Source organism: Salmo trutta, chromosome 36 (genome assembly GCF_901001165.1).
Source record: "Salmo trutta chromosome 36, fSalTru1.1, whole genome shotgun sequence".
NCBI lineage: Eukaryota > Metazoa > Chordata > Actinopteri > Salmoniformes > Salmonidae > Salmo > Salmo trutta.
The window spans coordinates 14,833,666-14,859,337 of record NC_042992.1 but is presented as its reverse complement, the minus strand read 5'-3'; the positions used below and the strand labels follow the sequence as shown (position 1 = coordinate 14,859,337).

At 40.8% G+C, this 25,672-nt stretch overlaps 1 protein-coding gene across 7 annotated transcripts; it reads left to right on the top strand.

The window, feature by feature from the left end:
• The first annotated feature begins 2,715 nt into the window (after window positions 1–2,715).
• Window positions 2,716–25,672, top strand: LOC115175513 (protein argonaute-2). Of its 7 annotated transcripts, none has more exons than XM_029734791.1 (20): window positions 2,716–3,046; window positions 4,646–4,693; window positions 9,988–10,183; window positions 13,089–13,209; window positions 13,483–13,664; window positions 14,017–14,153; window positions 14,502–14,654; window positions 14,886–14,973; window positions 15,214–15,361; window positions 15,578–15,697; window positions 15,924–16,046; window positions 17,167–17,300; window positions 17,540–17,724; window positions 17,981–18,140; window positions 18,636–18,726; window positions 19,314–19,520; window positions 19,839–19,973; window positions 20,080–20,181; window positions 20,507–20,706; window positions 20,921–25,672. In XM_029734791.1, exons 1-20 carry the CDS (start codon window positions 3,022–3,024, stop codon window positions 21,027–21,029), a joined length of 2,664 nt encoding a protein of 887 aa, XP_029590651.1. In that variant the 5' UTR covers window positions 2,716–3,021; the 3' UTR covers window positions 21,030–25,672. The 7 variants fall into 7 exon arrangements, with proteins under 7 accessions (XP_029590651.1, XP_029590653.1, XP_029590654.1 ...); XM_029734793.1 differs by having other exon boundaries at window positions 2,717–3,046; window positions 10,003–10,183; window positions 17,164–17,300; XM_029734794.1 differs by having other exon boundaries at window positions 2,717–3,046; window positions 19,314–19,508.

The following is a 25,672-nucleotide window of genomic DNA, read 5'->3' as shown; positions in this document are numbered from 1 at the left end:
TGTCCGTACTGTGAGACGCCTAAGATAACGCTACAGGGAGACAGGACGGACAGCTGATCGTCCTCGTAGTGGCAGACCACGTGTAACAACACTTGCACAGGATTGGTACATCCGAACATCCCACCTGCGGGACAGGTACAGGATGGCAACAACAACTGGCCGAGTTACACCAGGAACACACAATCCCTCCATCAGTGCTCAGACTGTCCGCAATAGGCTGAGAGAGGCTGGACTGAGGGCTTGTAGGTCTGTTGTAAGGCAGGTCCTCACCAAATATCACCGGCAACAACGTCGCCTATGGGCACAAACCCACCGTCGCTGGACCAGACAGGACTGGCAAAAGTGCTCTTCACTGACGAGTCACGGTTTTGTCTCACCAGGAGTGATGGTCGGATTCGCATTTATCATCGAAGGCATGAGCGTTACACAGAGGCCTGTACTCTGGAGCGGGATCGATTTGGAGGTGGAGGGTCCGTCATGGTCTGGGACGGTGTGTCACAGCATCATTGGACTGAGCTTGTTGTCATTGGAGACAATCTCAACGCTGTGCATTACAGAGAAGACATCCTCCTCCCTCACGTGGTACACTTCCTGCAGGCTCATGCAGCATGACAATGCCACCAGCCATACTGCTCGTTCTGTGTGTGATTTCCTGCAAGACAGGAATGTCAGTGTCCTGCAATGGCCAGCATAGAGCCCGGATCTCAATCCCATTGAGCAAGTCTGGGACCTGTTGGATTGGAGGGTGAGGGCTAGGGCCATTCCCCCCAGAAATGTCCGGGAACTTGCAGGTGCCTTGGTGGAAGAGTGGGGTAACATCTCACAGCAAGAACTGGCAAATCTGGTGCAGTCCATGAGGAGGAGAAGCACTGCAGTACTTAATGCAGCTGGTGGCCACACCAGATACTGACTGTTACTTTTGATTTTAATGGGACACATTATTCAATTTCTGTTAGTCACATGTCTGTGGAACTTGTTCAGTTTATGTCTCAGTTGTTTAATCTTGTTATGTTCATACAAATATTTACACGTTAAGTTTTCTGAAAATAAACGCAGTTGACAGTGAGAGGATGTTTCTTTTTTTGCTGAGTTTATTCTTACTTACAATAAAACTGGCACCAAATTGGCACAGGACATTATTCTGTTCCTATTGGGGAAAACATAATCCAAAGCACAATCAACTGCAAATGCATCCAATGAGTTTGTAGAGTCACAAGCTTGACGTAGTCATTGCTTGCTAGAAATATGGGACCAAACACTTAAAATGTTGACTTCTTTAATACACTATAAGTGAATTTATTCAAATACTTCAAATGGGGAGACTAGATACATAAAGTGCTTTCATTTCTAAATGGTAAAACAGATAGGAAAGGGGGATACCTAGTCAGTAGTAAAACTGAATGCATTCAACTGAAATGTGTCTCCGCATTTAACCCAACCCCTCTGAATCAGAGGGGGGCTGCCATAATCGACATCCACGTCTTCGGCACATACTGTATGTATGAAAATACCCTAAAATAAATGGTGATATTCTGCACTGTCGCCTAATATGAAAAATTCTAGCTCAATTCTAAAATGCTGGAGTATAGAGTAAGATAACAAAATGTAACTTCACTGACCAAATACTTATGGAGTGAAGTGTAAATAGGCCTATATTACTATGAGGTAGTCTAATGATTGGATTTGTTTGTTCATATTGACCTAATAAGTTCATGGGATGAGTCCTCTGAATAGAACAGAATGAATTAGTGTCCATTTTGTGAAATACAGAAATATGTCTATCTCAACCCCACCAAATACACACACTTGGAGAGGCACACGGTTAGCCACCAGGGAGCAGCACCCCTGGATCAAGAGCAGTTTTAGGTGGTTAAGTGCCTTGCTCAAGGGCACAATGGCAGGAAATGGTGCCAGGGGTAAAACACAGCAGCTTGCCAGTTCAGTTCTGTATTTTTTTTGGAAATTTCTGGCTACTGGTCTCTCCAACCTCTAGGCGACCTGCCACCCAATTGATGTTGATCTCTTTCTGGTAGGCCTAAGTTTACAAGTGGAAGTGAATTTTTTTGAGGAGTTGGCTGGGCCCCTAAACTAAGTTTAGCATGTTAGGCTGCCCCTACTGGTCAAGCCACATTTTTTATTTATTTAACTAGGCAAGTCGGTTAAGAACAAATTCTTATTTACAATGACGGCCTACACAGCCTGGATATACAGCCTGTATTTGAACCAGGGTGTATGTGGTGATGCCTCTAACAATGAGATACAGTGCCTTAGTCCGCTGCGCCACTCGGGAGCCCATATTTGAGGAGGATAAGCAGGGGGACATAGGACATATGGCATGAGAAGGCTGGGCTGCCTAGGCCTACAAATCTTCTCTGCCAATGTGTACAGTAGGCCTAGGCCTACTAGCTACACCAATACAAAATCATCCAGTAACAATAATGAATGTTAAGCTAGTTCGTAGGACGTTTGTGGAATCTACGAGATGGGTTTATCAGTGAGCATTTATTTAAAATACAACATGCCCCGAAAATGACTGCTGTTTCTTCTTCCAGTGAAAGGCATTCGGCAGCGACAAAATTAAGTAAAATTACACATTTGGTTGGTAACGTTACAGCTATTTTAATATTGTAGTGTTTACAGGGCCTAAATTAAATACATTCATTGCACTTTGGTTGATTCATCTTCCTCTGAATTTCGCAATGTTGTAAAATGAACACGGCCAAGGAAAGACCGCGCGGGGATAAGACAGTGGACTGTGCGTGTGACATCACACAGATCCTTCGCTAGCCTCTCTCGGCATAGCTCCGGTTTGTGTGTTGGGGGGATGGTGCCGTGCCGAGGATGATAAAGCTCTCGTGGTGTTGTAATTTACTGCTTGGCTAAAACCTTCCACTTCCTAACCGAGCCGCCCACACTGTTTTATATATATAGTACCCATTTACGTATGTATTTTGGCGACGTTTGAGTAAAGTGGAGTACCCGTACGTACGACCACAGAGTGCACGCTGAACAAACGATAAAATGTATTCCAGTGGAGCAGCTGGAGGTAAGTTTAGCATTTTGCTAGTTAGCAAGACGGATAGCGAATAAATGTGCTGATAGTGATAGTTTGGTCTTTGGGGCCTCCAATCATTTTCACGGTTTTGTTTTCATTTTGTAACATTGTTCGCCAAGCTCAGTTTAACATTTCGTCCCTAGCTAGTTAGCTAGCTCTCGCGTTAGCAAGCCTTGCCACCGTTTGCCCGGCCTGTTGTTGTTAGCTAGTTAACTAATGTTAGCTAAGCCTGTTGACCTGGCTAACGATAGTTGAAGTCGATAAACTTCAATATTGTTCAAGTCCAATCCTTAAGCAGGAAACATTTGTACAAATAACAAATAGTTAAAAAAAATATATTTAAAATAGATGGTTGGCCAGTAGCTAGCTACCGAGCTAGCTCAGAACTCATTTTTAGTAGACTAGCTAACGTTAGCCTGCTAACGGGTAGTCGCCTTGTTATCCAACGGCGGCTTGTTAACCTTTTCAAATGTTAGCTAGCTAACTTGGTTTGCGTTGTAATTAATTAGTTAGCTACCTGTTAACCATTGCTTCTTGTCTAACTTGCTAGCTGACTAACCCGCTACATTTCGGAGACTGTTTTCACCGAGTTATTCTCTTTGTCGTTAGCTACCATTATGGGGACCAGTCAGCTTGCTATATATTGAGCAAGCAACAATCCTTAAGTTGTGCATCATTAGCTAGCTACATTTAACTGGCTATTGAGTTGACATTGAGAATTGGGAACTAATTGTTTGATCACTAACAAAATGCCGTTAAGTGAAGGCCAATTAAAGAAAAGATCCTCTCCCAACATGCTGTTTTAGTTTGTGCAGGTGGGAACATGGCCTGGTATTTAGGTTGGGAAAAGCATCCATGGTGACTAGTAGCGTTAGCGAACAGATATTTTATGCTATACTACTAGTGGGTGATTTTAATTTTTTTTTTTATTACTCTTAAGTTGTTCAAAGTGGAGCCAGTTATGTGAAACTGAATATTTGCTAGAAAATAAGGTTGCACCACTGATACACTGGTTGACTATTTCCAGTTAATTATTTCCAATCCTTCACTTACTGAGAATGATGGTGACCAGTTTCAGGAAGATGGGTGGTTATAGGAGTGGTCAGATTGCCAGGTTGCTGAGCTGCTGGTGTGTACTTGTTGATAAGGGAGCTGAAAAATTGGCTCAGCAGTTGTACATGATTCTGTTCTAAGGCTGATAAGAGGGTGAGGCATTTGGAAATGGGTAGTCAGTGTGCCAGAAGGTGCAAGCAGGTACGATATATGGGTTGGAAAACCTACCTCAATGCAGGGATGAGGGATTCCACTGTAGTCCAAATTATACCTTTATCCACACTACTCCATCGAAGATTGAAATACTGCTAGTTTTCCAGTGTAAACAAGTGTACTGGTAGGGTCTGTAGTAGCTAGCTATGCAGCAATAAACTATAGGGCATGAAAATGAACATGGAGAATGAAGTGACAAGGTTTTATTTGGGCATTATGTATAGGAGGAAGTTCTAAGAATATTACAGAACATTTTATGATCCATGCAGCCTTCATTTTAATCATTGTGAGTCATGTTAATTGACAAATGTTTTTCTCTTCTAGCTGCTGAGATGCTTGAACCACCTCACTCCTCGGGGTCAATTGGCTCTGGTAAGCTTCTTTCACACCAGTCTTAGTGTACTTATTATGGTTTGGAGTTTGAACTGTGGCATGTTTTCCCCCCTTTAGTTCAATTTGTTTGGACTGGTGTGAACCAGGGCTGTGATGATACCAGTATCGCAATATTTTTTTCCATGGCAAAAATGAAAACACAAAGCAGAACAAGCTCTTTGGTCCTTTAATCTGCTGTATGTAAAATATTGTGTGCTATAGCTAGTGTTGAGCGACTAGTGCATTTTGAGGTTTATGTTAGATTATAAAAATAACAAATGGGTGTCATTATTTTTATTTTTTTTACATGAATTGCATTATGTGGGTTGAATGCTGTAACACAGAATAAAACAATTGAAGTCCCATGATGGTAGTAGTGACTGCCCATTTACTTGTCACTTAACCATCATTTATTCACTTGAATAAAATATTTAAATTGTGTATATTACATTTGTTTTATTTGACTTTATTTCATTCCAAGTCAGCATCTCATCTCTATAGAGCTTCTGCCTATTCTGTCTGGCAAAATCACAATTTTGTATACTGAACAAAATATAAATGCAATGATTTTACAGAGTTACAGTTCATATAAGGAAATCCAATTTAAACAAATTCATTAGGCCCTAATCTATGGATTTCACATGACTAGCCAGAGTGCAACCATGGGAGGGCACAGGCCCACCTACTTGGGAGCCAAGCCAATCAGAATTCGTTTTTCCCCACAAGAGCTTTATTACAGACAAATACTCATCAGCGGTCCGGGAGGCTGGTCTCAGACAATCCCACAGGTGAAGAAGCCGGATGTGGAGGTCCTGGGCTGGCGTGGTTACACGTGGTCTGCGGTTATGATGCCGGTTGGACGTGCTGCCTAATTCTCTAAAATGACATTGGAGGGGGCTTATGGTAGAGAAGGGAACATTCGGTTATCTGGCAACAGCTCTGGTGGACATTTCTGCAGTCAGCATGCCTTGAAACATCTGTGGCGTTGTGCCAAAACTGAACATTTTAGTGGCCTTTTATTGTTCCCAGCACAAGTTGCACCTGTGTAATGATCATGCTGTTTAATCCGTGTCTTGATATGCCACACCTGTCAGGTGGCTGGATTATCTTTACAAAGGAGAAATGTTCACTAATAGAGATGTAAACAAATTTGTGCCCAAAATCTGAGAAATCAGCTTTTTTGTGTATTGAAGAATACTGGGGTCTTTCATTTCAGCTCATTAAACACGGAACCAACACTTTACATGTTGCGTTTTGTATTTTTGTTCAGTAAAGTAGTCATACTTTAATGACTGCTGAATACCAACTATCAATCACTTAGATCATGTATTTTCAGGTAGATGCCTTGTGAAGCAACAGCTGCTCTCTATCACCTCACGATTGAATTAGTACCCTAATAAATATGATATATTTTATACGAAAGTATATGGACACCCCTTCAAATTAGTGTCCATTTCAGCAACATCTGTTGCTTGACAGGCTTATAAAATTGAGCACACAGCCATGCAATCTCCATAGACAAACATTGGCAGTAGAATGGCCTTGCTGAAGAGCTCAATGACATTCAAGGCTGTTATAGCATCAAAGTGGGGAACAACTCCATATTAATGCCCATGATTTTAGAATGAGATGTTCGACGAGCAGGTGTTCACATACTCTTGGTCATGTAATGTAGATGCACAATGGATTATGATCGTAGTTAATTACCAAGTTTTAGGTGCTTAAATCTGTAGACTATTGGCCTGTTGGAAACTACAACTCCCTACTACATCGCACAGTTCAGGCTGGATCTGATTTATCTCTAGAGAAACTGTGTGCATTGAGCTCACAGAGAGAAACACAAATGGAATTCAAATAATTGAACTGACACCAGTCAATTAGTAAAAAAATAACCACAGTTTCAGTTAATCGCTCAGCACTGGCTATAGCTTGGAAAATAAATGTGACTGGATGACAATGTTTTAATCTTTTATTTAATTTTTTCTTCCAACAGTAGGGCTGTTTTTCCTAAAGAATTTAAATCTGTTTTGTTTCCTTTCTACAATGCTAACGAGTATCTCAATACTGGTGTTGTCCCAGCCCTAGTGTGAATACACTATCTGCACTTGGGAATGCACAAAATTACACAACGTGGGTCGCTCAAAGGGTGGAGCTATAGGCTACTGAATTTAGCCTACTCAAGTTGTACGATGGAGCAGCTATTGCGCTGTTTCTTCCCGCATGTTGTTGGAAGACCAAAGAGAAAGTAATATGACGTTTGGGACACAAGTTATGCTGGTTAATGATAATACATGGATTTAACGTGAGACTTTTCTCTAAACAAATGACTGGTATGAACACGATTTTGTTAAGCCATTTTAGTTTGACATTTGGCAATGTGAAACCAATCGGACCTATTTCTTTTTTTTTACAAATAACCACAGTGATTGAACTATTGCACAGAACTACAGTACCAGTCAGGTTTGACACACCTACTCATTCCAGGGTTTTTCTTTATTTTTACTATTTTCTACATTGTAGAATAATAGTGAAGACGACGACAACACTATGAAATAACACACATGGAATTATGTAGTAAACACATGTTAAACAAATCAAAATATATTTGAGATTCTTCAAAGTATCCAACCTTTACCTTGACAGCTTTGCATATTCTTGGCATTCTCTTAACCAGCTTCATGAGGTAGTCACCTGGAATGCATTTCCATTAAGGTAGGGGCCCTTGTACATACAAAAGAGAGCCCTATTTGGTAAAAGTCCATATTATGGTAAGAACAGCTCAAATAAGCTAAGAGTAACAACAGTCCATTACTTTAAGACATGATGGTCAGTCAATGTGAAACATTTAAAGAACTTTGAATGTTTCTTCAAGGGCAGTCCAAAAAATAAGTTAATTAGTTACCAGACTCAGAAATTGCAGCCCAAATAAATTCTTCAGCGTTCAAGTAACACACATCTCAACATCAACTGTTCAGAGGAGACTGCGTGAATCAGGCCTTCATGGTCAAATTGCTGCAAAGAAACCACTACTAAAGGACACCAATGATAAGAGACTTACTTGGGCCAAGAAAGACGAGCAATGGACATCAGACCGGTGGAAATCTGTCCTTTTGGTCTGATGAGTCCAAATTTGAGATTTTTGGTTCCAACCGCAGTGTCTTTGTGAGACGCAGAGTGGGTGAACGGAGGATCTCTGCATGTGTGGTTCCCACGGAAGCATGGAGGTGGGGGTGCTTTGCTGGTGACACTGTGATTTATTTAGAATTCAAGGCATACTTAACCAGCATGGCTTCCACAGCATTCTGCAGCAATACGCCATCCCATCTGGTTTGCATGTAGTGGGACTATCATTTGTTTTTCAACAGGACAATGACCCAACACACTTCCAGGCTGTGTAAGGGCTATTTGACCAATAAGGAGAGTGATGGAGTGCTGCATCAAATGCTCTGGCCTCCACAATCACCTGATCTCAACCAAATTGAGATGAGTTGGACCACAGAGTGAAGGAAAAGCAGGCAACAACTGCTCAGCATATGTGGGAACTTCTTCAAGACTGTTGGAAAAGCATTCCAGGTGAAGCTGGTTGAGAGAATGCCAAGAGTGTGTGAAGCTGTCAAGGCAAAGGGTGGCTACTTTGAAGAATCTCAAATATACCATATTTTGATTTGTTTAACAATAAAAAAATGTTGGTTACTACACGATTCCATGTGTGTTATTTCATAGTGTTGATGCCTTCACTATTCTACAATGTGGAAAATAATGTAAAAATAAAGAAACCCTTGAATGAGTAGGTGTGTCCAAACTTTTTACTGATACTGTATGTGTGAAAACACCCTTAAGGTTACTACAAGCTTCATTCCGTTGATCTACGCGCTTGCGTGCCCAGGGGTGGAGTGGTAATTTTAGAGCAGCGAACAGCTTTTGGTAACATGATGTCCCACTACCATTTACAAGGGGGCGATGGCAAAACATTTGTATTTATTTTAATTTTTTTTCATTTTGTGAAAGCAAGGAAGAGTAGCTGGCCTTTGCTAGCCTTTAGAGCTTCACACATCTTTAAATGTCTTGATTCTGGCAGGCAAAGAAAATTGGATATAAAATAGGGCAAGTATAACTGTAGGAATCAATTAGGTAGTGTTTACTGGCAAGAAACACTGGACAACAGCTGACTGCACTGGAGCACATCGGCCATGTCCGAAATCTGTCTTGCCTGCTACTTACTAAAACGACATACTGTGTACTAATTTTACTGCGTCCTATTAAGAACTAATGCAGTAGGTAACATATCAAGATACTAAGCTCACCCATCCTGAGAATGCGTCATGTAATGCACAACTGTATTGATTCCTGCCATTCATTCATTTGGGTACAGGGTGTCCCCTTATCTGATTATCAGCTGTTGTCAAACAGACTCAGGAATAACGATTCTCTTCTTCAAAAGTGTGCAGTGAATTCTAATAGATGACTAACCAAAATGAGTAGAACATTGAGGCATTTAAAGCATACTCGATTTGAAGATTCACATACTATAAAAAAAAAAAATCACATTCCTAAAATGCCTACTATTTAGAACGCAAGTCAGGTCGTGTCCGAATAACCATTATTTTCCAAAGGGACTTGTTTACATCATATGTCCCGAATTTCAGTGGTCTGATATACCCTTCTCTACCTATTACAACAAAGCTGGTTATCACGTGGGATGCCAGTTATTCTTAGACATGCTGATTAGAAGTTGAAAATTTGACCCTCTCGTCATAGAAGCTTAGCTATCTGAGGAAACGCACATAATCCCTAGGATTAACAGACCGCTAAAGAAAAGACTGACTTTGAACCAGTTTTGCCAAGGCGGCAGCTAGTCTTCCTGGGGTCCAGCAAAATGAAGGCAGTTATATACATTACATTTCATAACTTCACAACAGTAAGTGTGTGCTCTCAGGCCACTACTCCAATATGAAATCCATGTGTATGTGGGTGTGAGTTATCGTGTGTGTCTCTTCACAGTCCTCAGTGTTCAGTAAGGTGTCCAAACTTGGTCAGGGCTCACCAACCAAATAGTTTCATGCAGTCAAATGCTTTGAACATCCAACTATTCAAATTCTAAAAATAATATTCTAGAACAATCTTGTTGTGCGTTAGCGCAAACAGACCTGGGACCAGGCTAGAACAGGGTGTCTTGCTAACTTGTGATAATGAACATAGGAGTTGGAAAAACTGCACAAACACATTGGGACTAGGCAAAACCCATTCCATCTGTACAGTTATTAACTTGTTCCTTTGTTTGCTTCCTACCCCTGACCCCTCTGATCCAGATCCCCCGTCTCCTCCAGTGCCAGAGTATGTGTTCAAACCCCCCTCACGGCCAGACTTTGGCACCATGGGCAGGACAATCAAACTGCAGGCCAACTTCTTTGAGATGGAGATCCCCAAACTGGAGGTCTACCACTACGACATCGACATCAAGCCAGAGAAATGCCCCAGAAGGGTTAACCGGTATGGAACCGTTTTATTTGGTTTACAGGCTTTCACCTGAGTATTCAATTATCTAGTTGGATATACTCTGGAACGTTGGCAACTTCTAAGTATTTTTTTTAACCTCCCGCTTTGGGCTGGTGGTGTTAATGAGTAGTTCATAAAATCATAATCTATGAGCAGAATTACTTGTTTTACCACAATTAGCTACGAAATCCCTAGTTTGAGAGTGTTTTTCTGGAAGGTGTGCTGCGCCACTTACCCCATGTAAGCTAGGGATGGGCATGAGTAATCAAGTACTTGAACGGACGTCAAAACTTTACCTTTAACCAGAGATGATGATAAAACAAAAAAAATGCTGTACAACTATTTGGTGTATTTTCTTGAAGACTACGTTAATTTGCTTTTACTCTAGAGTTCCATTTATACATATGCATTTGGGCGTCATATCAAGAAAGAAGCCAAGTATCACACAATTCTGCTCCCTAAATTCCCTTCCATGTCTCTCTCACTCAATTGCGTTCTGACTGCTCCCTCCACACATGCGTGCTGAGTGGACTTAGAGACGTTTTTAATAGGCATTTATTTCTCTAACTGATGGGATACACAAGCTACATTCCTTTCCAAATGACGACAGTTTCATCACAAATTCAAAATGGACTGGCTGACTGAAGGTGGGAAATATGTGTTTAAATAATGAGCTGAAATTATGGAACAATTGCATAATTTTCTGCTTGGGGTCTTAGCGGTTGTCACTAGTTACCACAGCCACAAAGTCAATCGCTATATGTGACCGACCGGCTTGATTCAGTCCTATGCAGCCAAATTTGAAATAGTATTTTTTTTTTTTACATTGGATAAAAGTAGAGACTCAGCTAGAAAATGGTATGTCACACTACAGTTGAGGAACAATTGAAAAGTAATTCTGCTTTGAAAGTTGATAAACTTGTAACCCCACTTTTGAGAAAATGGCTCTTGAATGTCTTGGTACACCTACTGGAGAGCTCTTTGTCTACACTCATTCAGCATCGTTCACACCCTTAAGCCTTAGCCCCACCCAACTTTGTAAGGATTCACATGTGAGCCCATGTGCTAAACAGTGAGTACGGTCGTGTACTAAACCACCAAAGCTTTCATAGCTTACGGTTGTGAGTGACGAAATAAAAGCAGGGCATTCTATCAGATAATTTTAGAACTTGGACACTGTCTCGTTGGCTTAATGTTATATCGTAATTTGACTTTGGTGCTAGTCATTATGTTCTTCACATTTAGTCTCTGGTAAACACACTATCAAATCCCAAGTTTATTTGTCACATACACAGGATACAGAAGGTGTAAACGGTACAGTGAAATGGTTACTTGCAAAATGGAGTTAAAAAAATATATAAATTAAGATGTGTAGCAGCTAAATAATGAACCATAATCCCAACTCAGAACGTTACCACCCTGCATGAATCTACAAGTAGCTAAACGCTAACCAACTAGGTTCAACGTTAGCTGGCTAACATTAGGCTATTGCTAGCAATGCAAATGTCTTTGAGATACGAATAATATACATACATGTAACATTAGCCAACGTTGGCTGGCTCTCTCGCTAGCTATCTAACTGTATGCTTTAACTTGCAATGAGACCTACTTTTGGACAAAATTAGAAATGTATAATATATTCAATTGTAGCTAGCGAGACTCTTACCCGTATACACAAATTAACGCTTCTCCCTCTGTCATGGATGCCATGGTTGCCCTTCGTTTGAAGACGTAATCCAGAGATGTTTTATACAACAGCTTTCTGTGTTCTCTTTTCAACTCCCTTGTAATCAAACACCTACATTTTCTCCTTAGCTATCATACTCTTGCTTCCAACAGGCATTCTACTGATTTCAAAACTCGGTCCTCCAGAAAGTGGAGAGCTATCGTTCAAAATCTGCGTTAGAAAGGATTACCTACACATATTAAGCAGCTCATTAAAGATCGAAGCGTGCTACATGGCAGACCAATCCGAACTCATCTCGGCATGTCCAATCCATTATCTCAGCCAATCATGGAAAGCGGGAAGGTTCCTGTTTTCTACGTGGCTAAACCAACTAGGCTCGTAATTTATTGTAATTGTAATTGTATTCGTATTTACAGATGGCATACAAGTTTGTTAATAAGGCACATGAAAGTTCACGTTTTCCAGAAGACGTTTCTGCTCTAAAACGCATTTTGCTAAAAAAGAAAAATGTTAATGCTCAAATGCCTTTCCTGTGAAGTAGTGATGCGCAACATTCACCTAGTTTCCTGAAACGTGTCACATATCGTAAAAACTCATGAAAACCAAAAGGAACATTTTTGTTTTAGTATAAGGTTTGCAGTGTGGTTAAGGGTTAGGTTTAACATCTGATTTTTAAGAAGAGAAATTGTAGAAACAGTTGCGGTTTATGACTTTGTGGCTGTGGTAACCAGTGACGACCCTTGTCTGCGATCTGCTAGTGCCATTTACAATTGGTTAGCCTAGGCTATAAACCCCCAAAATATAGACAGGTTCCACACTGAAAATATGAAAAAAACATTAGTTTGATAAAGACAAAGATCAGATACATTAAGCATAGGTCTAATCACCAAACAGATGTCGTGGCCACAATTCATCCCCATGCAATGTTCATTGTGGAATTGTTAATCCGTTTAGAAAACTCCAAAGAACAGAATAAACTAAATCAAACGTCAATATCGAAAAGACCGATTTTTGGTTTGTAACCCAGAAATGTCTTTCAACTCTCCAAATTGAGCCCTGTTTCAAATGATCACTCTTTGAGAATAACTGTTCCAGATGCACATCACTTCTGTTATATTACATAGTTTTTATGCTATAAAATAGGTGTCTTGACTTTGATAAGGAATGTGTACTGTGTTGATAATGTCTCATATGCTCCATTTTTGTTCTTAGTGAAATTGTGGAGCACATGGTACAGCACTTTAAAACGCAGATCTTTGGGGATCGAAAGCCAGTGTATGACGGGAGGAAGAATCTCTACACAGCCATGCCCTTACCCATAGGGAGGGAAAAAGTAAGTCTCCCCATTTGACCTAAGGTGTTTGTGATGTAATTGTGATGTTATGGGACTATCGATGTGATTACATGCAATGTGATACTATATTAATGACATCCATGATATTGGATGGAGAGTGGTTTTACCTTGTGTATAGGCTACATATTCCATGTAAGGTCTTGACTTGCCTGGTGGTATGAGAAATATATTTGATTAAGCTTTTTGATGCTTTGACTGGGTAGTCATGCCAATTTTAAACACACTATAACACCTGTACATGCACACTCACAGGTGGAGCTGGAAGTGACCATCCCAGGCGAAGGGAAGGACAGGAGCTTCAAAGTGGCCATAAAGTGGGTGTCCTGCGTCAGTTTGCAAGCTCTTCAAGAAGCCCTGTCTGGACGACTGCCAAACATCCCCTTCGAGACCATCCAGGCCCTGGACGTGGTCATGAGACATTTGCCCTCTATGAGGTCAGTCTTTTCCCCTTGAAAACGACCAGTATATTTTTGCTAAGTAATATTGGTATTTAATGGTGGTATTTAGAGTTGCATACAAAGTTCTCAGACAAAATGTGCAAATAGGCTTAGCTTTACCATGTCTGCTATAATACATTGGTCCACATACTTAATGACCCTCAAGTCATTTCTTCAATCTTTCCCTCAAATTTGTTCATAAATCACTGTTTTCTGTATACCTATGTACACACCATTTACATCTAGTGTATTTGGCCCTGTTTATTCAAATTCCTCTGTCAGGCTCCTTGTAAAGCCAGATTCTGTTGACTGAGGTGAATCACATTGTCTTCCCACCCTCTTCCACCAGGTACACCCCCGTCGGACGTTCTTTCTTCACCCCTTCAGAGGGATGCTCCAACCCCCTGGGCGGGGGCAGGGAGGTCTGGTTTGGGTTCCACCAATCAGTCAGGCCTTCCCTGTGGAAGATGATGCTAAACATTGACGGTAGGTTTCACACAGGAAATGTCTGCGTCCCAAATGGCACCCTATTCCATAAATAGTAGGGAGTGTGTCAGATTAGAGTACATCTCTGTGTGGGGTGTGTGACTGGAAGGAGGATAGAATCTCATTCCATAATATGTTTCAGGCAGTAAATACATTTAATTCTTCCTAAAGTGCTGATTGGGTGGGGCTTGTACTTTTGAGGTGATGCCATTGGTCCTAAAAAGGTAAACCCAACCAACTATCTTCAATCGAGTGCAACCAACATAATCGTAAGTTACAGTATGTATTTTGAAGCTGGAGGATAGGTCTGTGAATCTCATCGCTGTGCTTGGTGTTTTGTTGTTCCAGTGTCTGCCACCGCGTTCTACAAGGCTCAGCCTGTGATTGAGTTCATGTGTGAGGTTTTGGATTTCAAAAGCATTGAAGAACAACAGAAGCCTTTAACCGACTCCCAGAGAGTAAAGTTTACCAAGGAAATCAAAGGTAATCATTCATTACCAGGTAATCAATAGTTGCGTTGGGTTGGTTGTTTTGTCTGTCTGAGTGGAAATGCTTTAATACTTATACCCAACAATTCTGTATTATAATAATAAATATTGATATCTATTTGTGTATTGAAGTAAAATCTGATTTGAACTCTGTTATTTCGAAGTAGAATGTGATAAAATGGGAAAATGTTATTGTTCACAGTATGTGTGAATCCGACCATTGTTTCGCCGTTGTGATTCTCAGGTCTGAAGGTTGAGATCACTCACTGTGGTCAGATGAAAAGGAAGTACAGAGTATGTAATGTTACCAGAAGACCAGCCAGCCACCAGACGTAAGAAAGGACACCATAAAAGATTCACAACTACTGCCTCAATTCCTTTAGTATCTTGTGATATAACCAGGAATGGTTTGCATAAGGATGTAAAACAAAAAAAACTGCTTAACACATCTTTCATATACAGATTTAAGAGCAGATGTTAATCAAGACAAACAGAAATCGGCACTTGGGATCTTGAATCCCTTTGAAAATCCAATTTTTTTCCCTTTATTTCTCTCATCTGTTTGACCTCAGGTTTCCTCTGCAGCAGGAGAATGGCCAGACCATAGAATGCACAGTAGCACAGTACTTCAAAGACAAGTACAAACTCATACTGCGCTACCCTCACCTCCCCTGTCTACAGGTTGGACAGGAGCAGAAACACACCTACCTCCCCCTTGAGGTCAGTCTGCAGTCTACCCTCACAACCTCAGATGGTTTACTGCTGGGTTCAAATTGTTACAAAGAATGAGGTCCTGGGCGGTATTTTAGAAACTCCAGTTTGCCATTGAAACAGTGAAAATGCCTTGTACCTCTACGGTGTGGGAGACTAATCTCCGGGTCGATGATGCCTTCTTAATGTGTCCCTGAGGGTATTAATAAAGTTGTATGTGTCCAGGTATGCAACATAGTAGCTGGCCAGCGGTGCATCAAGAAGCTGACAGACAATCAGACGTCCACTATGATCCGTGCCACAGCCCGATCGGCACCTGACCGCCAGGAAGAGATCAGCAAACTGGTAAAGTTATTGTTACTGGAATGAACTCTAGCACTGAGTGTCTTGAAAGCTGCTTTTATGCACTTAAAGTATGTATTTGGTTGTAACTGAATGTACAATGCCTGAACTGCTGTTATTGAACCATTGGTGGCCTGACCATATGTAAATGTTTTCTTTCAGTCTTTCTGAAGTCCTAGTGTATAATAACCCCTCTGAATTATTACCGCTGAACCTTTACCCTTTTCAGATGAGAAGTGCCAACTTTAACAATGATCCTTACGTCCGTGAGTTTGGGGTGATGGTGAGGGATGAGATGACCGAGGTGAACGGCCGAGTCCTCCAGGCCCCATCTATCCTCTATGGAGGGCGGGTAGGTTTCTGCCATTTAAGCTGGATTGATTGACTGATTTGATTAGATCATTCAAAACCACTTGTTGCCTCTGATGTGTAAGAACAGTGCACTGATGAACCACAGTTCTGTAGGTATATTATGCAAAAATAAACTTGGTACTGAGCTTTTTGGTGTGTTAACGTTATATCATTTGTGTTTTGAATGTGAGACATATCCCAGTTGGGTGTAATTGTCCTCTTTTTTTATTGCTTAACCCGTGTAGACTTTTTTTTTTTAACCACAAGCTCGGTTTCCATCCAATTTGCAACAGATTTTCATGCAAATAATTAAAAATCTTAATAAACAATGTGCATTTTCCCACCAGAGATGTTTTGATCAAACTGACTTTTTGCATATCAAAGGCTATGCATGATGAAGTAGTGCACATAAAAAATAACTTTTGCTATTAAATTCCCATGTACCGAATGAAAAATGCAAGTTAAATGGGTTTCCATCGCATTTTCAACTTTACTGATGGTTTTGTCACAAACTGTTGTGTTATACAGTGAATGTGCCCACTCTGGTCTTGGCACATGCGCTCTAGCCAACAGCTGGCAGATACAGTGCGGGTAGGCTACCTACATGAGATTATTATGGATAAGAGCGATATTTGTATCTGTCAAACAGCACCCAAGCATCGATCATCATGTCACCAGAATAAGACCCTCAATATTTATTGGAAAGGAGCATCATCACCTTGCACTTTCATCACCCTGTGAAGTTCATCATAACTTGTTTAATTTGTGGCCTAATAATTAATAAACTGCATGCTTTCCTGAGTTGTAGTGGGAGGACCACAGAACATATCATCGTGTGACTCCAAGTTCGCTTCGATAGGATGGTTATTATATCAATATTTGCACATAAAGGTGTTTCCACCGCCATTTCTTAGAGACAAAAAGATCCCACCATGTCGAACTAACAAATTGTCTGTCGGCATTTATAAAATTGTACCGATATTTTATGTTTCCATTAATCTAGTCGTGACTTTTTTTTCATTTGCCAGGTAATTCATCCGCATGAAATGGTTGGCTGGAAAAGTGGTTACAGACAACTATTTGTTTCTGACCCTTACCTCTTCTCCCTTTTACTCAAGCAGAATAAAGCAATAGCAACTCCCATCCAGGGAGTGTGGGACATGAGGAACAAGCAGTTCCACACTGGCATAGAGATCAAGGTGTGGGCCATCGCCTGCTTCGCCCCACAGAGACAGTGTACTGAACTCCTGCTCAAGTAAGAACTGCATCTGCAAGGATGGGGATCTATTATCAAGTTATTGTTGCAGAAATCTTGATAGTATTAAGAACCATTAATTTCTTCTACCAATTCCTTGATGGTATTAAAAACATTCATTACTTCTACATATTCGTTGCATGTTTGCCCTTTATGATTTCCATATTTTCTGAATCTGATTAACATATTTTAGGACTATTGTTTCCCCATCTAACCCCTGATAAACCTGTTTCTCTCAGGGCGTTTACAGACCAGCTTCGTAAGATTTCTCGTGACGCGGGGATGCCCATCCAGGGCCAACCCTGTTTCTGTAAATATGCCCAGGGGGCAGACAGCGTGGAGCCCATGTTCAAACATCTCAAGTACACCTATCAAGGCTTGCAACTGGTGGTGGTCATCCTGCCTGGGAAAACGCCTGTCTATGGTGAGGAAAGTGGAAACTATGTTCCTGAGTGAATGGCTGTCTCCTGTTTTTATAGATCAACCTGTAAATCCTCATGGTTCAGCTAGAATGCTGTGCTCTTAAAGGGCTTTTAGTATGTTTCCTGGATTATCTTTCCAACTGTATCAAATCTCATATGTAGACTTTCTAACACACACACACGCACACACACACATCACTAGCTGTATATCTCTCCTGTTGTGCTGACATGGCCTGTCTCCCTCCCTGTGGGGTGTAGCTGAGGTGAAGCGTGTTGGAGACACGGTGCTGGGCATGGCCACCCAGTGTGTCCAGGTGAAGAACGTTCAGAAGACCACTCCCCAGACCCTCTCTAACCTCTGCCTGAAGATCAACGTCAAGCTGGGCGGGGTCAACAACATCCTCCTCCCACAGGGCAGGTCTGTGTAGAACCTCTCTCATTAACATGGGCATGAGTGCTTGCTGGTTGTTGTCATCAATCAAATGGAGTATTGTACATTTGTTCAAAATGTATAAACCGGTAAACATTTGTCCATGACATCTGAGACTGATGGCTTGTTTCAACATGCTCATACACCTATACATCCACATGCAGGGCTCAAAGCTTTTTTACAAGGAGCACGTGTGCGCCTAAGTTGAAAAATATAGGCGCACACAAAGGAATTTATGAGCACAGTGAAAAATATTTGAGGTAATAATGTTAGAATCCTTAAGTATTCTAGGCGCTCTGGTGCTCCTACATATAAATTAAAGGTTGGACTGCAAATTATTTTGGCGCCTATGCAAGTGATATGGTTGCACTGTAGAGCCATGACATGCCGTAAATGAGATTAATTTGTTTCAACTATCATGTTTCTGTTCACACTTCTCTAAGGATGGTTCTGGTTAACCTTGTGGGTGTCTGTTCTTCCCAGGCCCCTGGTGTTCCAGCAGCCAGTCATCTTCCTGGGTGCTGACGTCACTCACCCTCCTGCTGGAGACGGGAAGAAACCCTCCATCGCGGCAGTAAGTCAGACGGACCAGACTCTCCATAGGGCCTTGTGTCAACTACCAGGGAATGTAGGGGTGCATGTCAATAGTGTACAGTAGTTTATTTTACTATACCCACAACCATGTTCTGCTAGGGAGGCGGGGTGCATCTCAATAGTGTACAGTAGTTTATTTTACTATACCCACAACCATGTTCTGCTAGGGAGGTGGGGTGCATCTCAATAGTCTACTGTGGTTTCCTATATGTCAAACATCACCATCTGAAATGGTGGAAGCAATGGCACTGATACTCTTAAGGTCTAGGGGTAAATTTCAATAGTTTACTGTGGTTTATTTGACTATGTCCAACATCTAAAATGGAGAGGACTAAGGAAAACTATAGTCTACCTACCACTCCACCAAGCTCACTGATGGGCTTCCATCTGACTAGCAAAAAAATCTCCTAAGTGTGCCCTGTGCTTCCTCAGAGATGTGATTCTTCATGATTAATCAGCAATTCTAGCTATCCTCCATTCACATATAGTTGAGATTGACCTATTCCCCTAGCCAAAATCCCTGATGTGTAATATAGTCCAGATCACATCCCTGTTCTTCTTTTCTAGGTGGTGGGGAGCATGGACGCCCACCCCAGCCGCTACTGTGCCACGGTGCGGGTGCAGCAGCATCGCCAGGACATCATCCAGGACCTGGCCACAATGGTCAGAGAGCTGCTCATCCAGTTCTACAAGTCCACCCGCTTCAAGCCCACCCGGATCATCTACTACCGCGACGGCATATCTGAGGGCCAGTTCAACCAGGTTAGACTTGAGGTAGACTTGAGGAAATAGGATTTCAATTCAATTGCATGATCTGTAATTGTACTGTACAAACCGTGGGGCGTGAGTAAAAAAAAAATGTTGGTCTTTGTTTTTCTATTGGTTTCTGTTTATTGGTTACTGTTCCAATTTAATTCTGACTGCCCGGTCTTTGTCTTTTACTGAGATCAAATCAGATATTTTGGTTGTTTGGGAGTTAATTTGTAATTGTTCCTATTTGGTTTGCCCTGCTGTGTTTCTATTGGTTACCGTTCTGACTCCTTGTTTTGAACTGGTATAAATGGACATGCTGTCGTTTTGGGGTTTATCCAGGTGCTCCAACATGAGTTACTGGCGATTCGTGAGGCCTGCATCAAACTGGAGAAAGACTACCAGCCTGGTATCACCTTCGTGGTGGTGCAGAAGAGACACCACACTCGACTTTTCTGCATGGACAGAAACGAGAGGGTTCGTAATCTCTCCAATTCATACTGACCACTACTACTGTAAAAGAAATACGCATGTTAATTGCCTCCATTGGTATATTATATGATTCCTAATGTGTTTTGTTCAGGTTGGTAAGAGTGGCAACATCCCTGCCGGCACCACAGTGGACACCAAAATCACTCACCCATCGGAGTTTGACTTCTATCTGTGTAGCCATGCTGGCATTCAGGTAGGAACCAGCCAGCGTCCAGGGGTGCTTCCCAAATGGCACCCTGTTCCCTATATAGGGTACTACTTTGTGTGCACTATATGGGAATAGGGTACGATGTCTGACACAACCCAGGACACTATAGAGCTAGGTCGTGGAGAATGGACCCACCACCAGCTTTACTAATATTATGTGCTTTTGAGAGAATCTAATTGTAGTTTCTCTGCTCTAAACGTTTTTATAGTTGGATCTTTTCAAATTTCTAGATGTTGGTTATAGTAGAGACAAAAAGTAAATGACTAATCCATTTTCAATAAACATTTCTATAATTTGTAATTCCCCTCAGGGGACCAGCCGGCCATCCCACTACCACGTTCTGTGGGACGACAACCATTTCACCTCAGACGAGCTGCAGGTGCTCACCTACCAGCTGTGCCACACCTACGTGCGCTGCACCCGCTCCGTTTCCATCCCAGCACCGGCCTACTACGCCCACCTGGTGGCATTCCGTGCCCGCTACCACCTGGTGGACAAGGAGCACGACAGGTAAGAGACATCACCATGTCTGCTGTAGACCATGGCCCTGTTCTGATACCCTATTAAAGTAACTGTTATTTCCATCATATCACTGCACCATTCAAGTTGTGGTAGATGAGTGATTACCAGAAGGTGATGAAGGTCTTTTATTTATTTTTGTATTTATTTTTGAAAGAATTCAGACTGAAGAATTCACTAACTCTTTCCCCTGTGATCATTCCAGTGCGGAGGGCAGTCACACGTCGGGACAGAGCAACGGGCGTGACCAGCAGGCCTTGGCCAAGGCAGTTCAGATTCACCAGGACACACTGCGCACAATGTACTTCGCCTGAGCACCGGGGTCGGCAGGGGTGAGACAGACCCCACAGGGAAGAAGCCTTCACTCCTCCCATCTAACCCCCTTACTGTGTCAGGTGTGGGCATCAGTGGGTTCGTGCCGTCTATCGTCTCTCCTCACCAGTAAGGGGGAATGATAAGTGTCATCCCAAACAAATTGGAATGGTTTCTTTTCCAAAATGTCCACAAGTGTTTTCAAACCCACACATGCAAAACCACTTTCTTCCCCTCTCCCTGGCCTAACCCTGGTCATTACTAGGCAGTAATATGTCCAATTATTCCTCAGAAATCAGTTGTGGTGGGGTGAACACATTTATTTGACATGTTGTACATTTTGTTTGTATTTGTAAATTAGTAGTTTACAGAGTTTGAGCAAAGGAAAAACTTTTATTAGGAAATACTTCTATCAAAAACTAGAGGGCAGTATCCTCACACTTTGATTGTTTAGAATCTAGACACAAGGTCACACTAAACCGTTTTCTCCATAGTTGTTTTTATAGGGTTAAAGGGAGGTGGGCATATCGAAGATAAGGGTCTGATGGAAGGTTTATAATCATTCTTTCTCTTCACAACTTTATTATTTATCAGCCAATCAAAGCAAAGTGCACTGACCAGATGGATACTTTGACCAGGACACAAGTACTTAACATGTTGTCTTTTCATTTGTATGTACAGCTATGAATTGAACAGGCCTGTGTACAGTACCAGCCGCAGAGTATTTGTCCGTCAACACTGGTGACCAACACACGTTTTTATGCTGCATCTGATGACAGCAAGCATTAGATTTTCATTTGACGTTGAACCTGTTCACACTTATTTTTAATCAAGACCTATACAAATTAATAATATGAAATCTAAACTGTCGGCAATTGTTGCTCTCTTGCCTTTTTTACTTGGACTGAGTCGTTTTGTCAATCTATGGTCAGTGTTGCAAGAGAAACTTACAAATAGAATGGGACTGGTTCCCAACAGACACCTTTTTATGTTCTCTGAGCCTTGTTACATGTTAAGACATCTACATTAGGGGGGAGGTCAAGTCTCTTCAAATTACATTTTTGTATCCCCTTATTTTCATGTTGTCTTTCTAAAAAAATTAATAAAAAATAAAAAAACGAATGTGTGTAGATGACTCACACATTCGATTTAGGCAATTGGATATGTTAACCCTATCTGTAGTTTTGATCTTTTTAAAATGGTTTCAATCATGGTTTCCTCCCTGCTGGGGGGCAAGTCGTGTTGCTGGCTTCTTGTAGTACAGGCGTTGGTGTATGAATCGGTACAGTAGAGTGAGCCTATGCTCCAAGTGTCACACAGCTTAGGGACTGAAGAATGGGGTGGGGTTCTATTGGGCGGAAAATAATTCCGGAGATGGATATGTTCTCTTCGTTACTGCTCAGCAAAAAAGGGGGGCAATTATTCGTAGTCAAGCAAAGTTTTGTTTTTTAATTGTGGTTCTTTGTAGCATAGCCTTGAGGGACATAAGGTATATTTTGAATAAGCTTTTAGAAGAGGTTGTTAAAATTATAATAGAAGCATTTTTTAATGGCCCATATGTAGTTGAATTAAATTAAGTCAAATTGGCTTTATTTGTATACGCAGAACTTTCATGCAAAAAAAATGTAATGCCTTCCAAAACTGAAATTATACTAATCTTTAGTATATTTATTTTTATTCCCTTTTCTGTTCTCCTGAATAATTCGATTTTAGCAGGGAATTCTTTATGTAGCCTAGATGGGCTGGCTTTTATCCCTCTCTTTTCTAACTATGCATTGTTTTTAAACAAGAGATTTTTAGCAGTGATGTTTCTCAAATATGAATTTAGGGTATTTGTAGAGTAGTAGTAACTTTTTTTTCAAATGTATTTATTTTTTGCTTGGTGCATTTAATAGCGTTTGTAGTGCTTCTTCCCTATACCTTTGTAATGGTATGAGGGATTGTATTTCATTTGTATTGTATGTTTGCTAGTACAAATTCGGTATATACTTTGTTTTACAATCTCTCTTCTTAGCCAAACAAGATTACACATGTTGTACATTGACGCACAAAAGGACAGCTTAATTACAGGTGCTAGACGTTTTTTCTCCTTCACTGTAATGTCACCTTAAATCCGCCATGGACTTCACTTGCCGTAATATGGTAATAGATTAAGCATTTTTTAACAACTTTTTTTTCTTTCTCAATTAACGATATACTTTACTTTCATTTCTAATTCCCTGTAAAGTAAACCCGAAATCTGACTGACTGACTGGGCATTCTTAGAAATCAAGTACTTGATATTTACTGTTATGTCAATATTATTATTTGGTGCTGGTCTTGTGACTTGTAAATTTGGATGCACTTTTCATAGAAGTGAACTTGGTATGAATTCCATTGATTGGTCGATCCAAGCAGGAAACTCGAACGTACATTATGAGTCTGGTGCAATTGTGTTGAAATGGCTGTGTGTTCTACCTCTTGTTACCTGTTCAAGTGTTATGGTAACGTCACACTGCTGGTCATTTCTTCATAATTACACAGGATATTATATCTGGTAGGCATCATTTGAATCTTACATTGTCACGAAATTGAATGATTTTGAACGTTTGTCATGTGACAGTTGGTGAACCTGCGTTCTGTAATCATAGTTCTTGTGCACGATCCTAAAGCTTTTTTTCCCTAAGTGGTTAGAGAGCTACATGATCTTTAGTGTTGAGCTGAAATTATGTTGGTCCAACCAAGCTTTTGACTTGTTTTTTTTTTTTTTCGCGCCCATGGAACAGCATTCATTTAGCACCTTTTTATTTGTGGTAAAATGTTTTAAACCAACCAATGCAAAACATACAAAAATATATCACAATAACTTCATTGCATATCCTTGGAGATGGATGGTATGTTACCAAACTGACTGCTGTGAAACATGTTGGTAAAGCCAAGGCTAATAACAATTATAGCTGCTCACCCACAATTTGACGATTACTATTGTAGCCTATGTCATCTGTCTTTTTAAACTATTAGCTTGATACTGAATATGCAACACGTACTGCTGTACTCCCATAGGTACACATGGGGTACATGGAAAGGCATCTCCCATGTTGCTTTAATTGGGTTCATTGAATGTAGCTATTCAATGAAATATTGACATTTTTGTTTTGGAATGCATCGTCTAAGCTCTGCTTCACATTTATTCAGGTTATTGTTTGCTACAGTCAATCGTACAGAGGGCAGAAACATGTTGTAGTCAAGTGGACTTGATGTTATTGCTAAAACTTGAGTTGATGTTTTTTGCTATGGAAACTATGATACAAGATGTGTGCTTGTCCATTGAAATGTGAATATTTCCCTTTCAATGTGGATAATGCTCAATGTTTCATACTACCATTTTTCATCAGTTTTCCCAACCTGAAGTCTGCCCCACCCTTTGTTCATCCTAAACTTGTTTCTTGGGAGATGTGGTCTTGTTTTTACTGCTTATATGTGTTTTAAGTTACCTATTTATACACAGCACCTTAGATTATATCGGACCTGTACAGCATTGCTTTTCCTGAAAATATTCAAAACATTTAATAATGTTCTTTTTTGCACTACAATAAAAAATACTTTTGGAGCTGTTGTCTAGTTGAGTCACTAGTGTTGTCTCAGACGGAATGAGAGATCAGATCAGCTGGTTTGATTCATCATGATGCTTACATTTGTTTAATACTAGGCTAGTTTGTCTGGTGAGACCATTAACTCATTGCATTGACAACTGGTCCCAGATAAACACACGTGCACTTCGAAGTCAGACATTCAGATGGTTACACCTAGGCCTATTTGTTGAGAGGGATTCTCCCAGCCAACCAGCATACAGTGGGTGATTCACTGAAAATAATGCCTTTTAACGTCTTTGTCAGATAAATAACTGCCACTGGGTTGTGATTGAAACTCCTCCCAGAAGAGGGTGCTATTCATGCATTTATTTGTTTTGCGCTTTTGTTTCTATGGCCATGAAAAAGCTTGAAGGTTGTGAGTGAGACAACAGCATATGCAAAGTAACAAAGATGAAACTGACATCTTACCATGTATTAGGATACTGGGTGGACGTCTGATAGTTGTGAACATTCTGATTTGTATATTGTACTGGTTGTGTAAATGTGTAGCTATAGTCTGATGCCAAAGTTTGTGTGTGGAAAGTGTTCTGCAAGTTGGTTGTTAGATATGTATTACTTGCGTTTATGGTCGCCAGAAATACGACTTCCATAGAGAAATCACATGCATCAACGAATGTGGCAGAACTAGTGTGATATCAGTATATAGGAGTTATCTGCAAACGTTAATATTTTTTTGTCAACATACATGTAACTGCCAAAATAATGGTAACATTTCAGGGTTTTTTTCTGGGTCAAAATGGGGCTTGGGTGGTTGCGTGGCAACCGGAAATGTTAGAGGCCCTCCTGTTGGCCGCAGTGACAAAATGTTGCTGTTTTAGGCACATTTTCTGCATTTCTACACATTTTGCCATGGCTTATGCTATCCGAGTGACTCAAACATAACACAATCAATGGGGGCCTCATGCCATGACAAATACTCCTGAAAGCATCATTTTGGGGATCTTAGATTCTCCTTGACTGTAGCTTTTTATTTTGGTGATTGTTGGTTCTCAAAGAAATTATATATAAAAAAA

What these genes read in the sequence shown, in the direction of transcription:
- LOC115175513 (XM_029734790.1), top strand. Translation starts at nt 3,022, where the DNA reads ATGTATTCCAGTGGAGCAGCTGGAG. An exon ending in TGCCCCAGAAGGGTTAACCG is followed by an intron (nt 10,184 to 13,088) that starts GTATGGAACCGT and finishes TTTTGTTCTTAG; the next exon opens with TGAAATTGTGGAGCACATGG. An exon ending in GATGATGCTAAACATTGACG is followed by an intron (nt 14,154 to 14,501) that starts GTAGGTTTCACA and finishes TTGTTGTTCCAG; the next exon opens with TGTCTGCCACCGCGTTCTAC.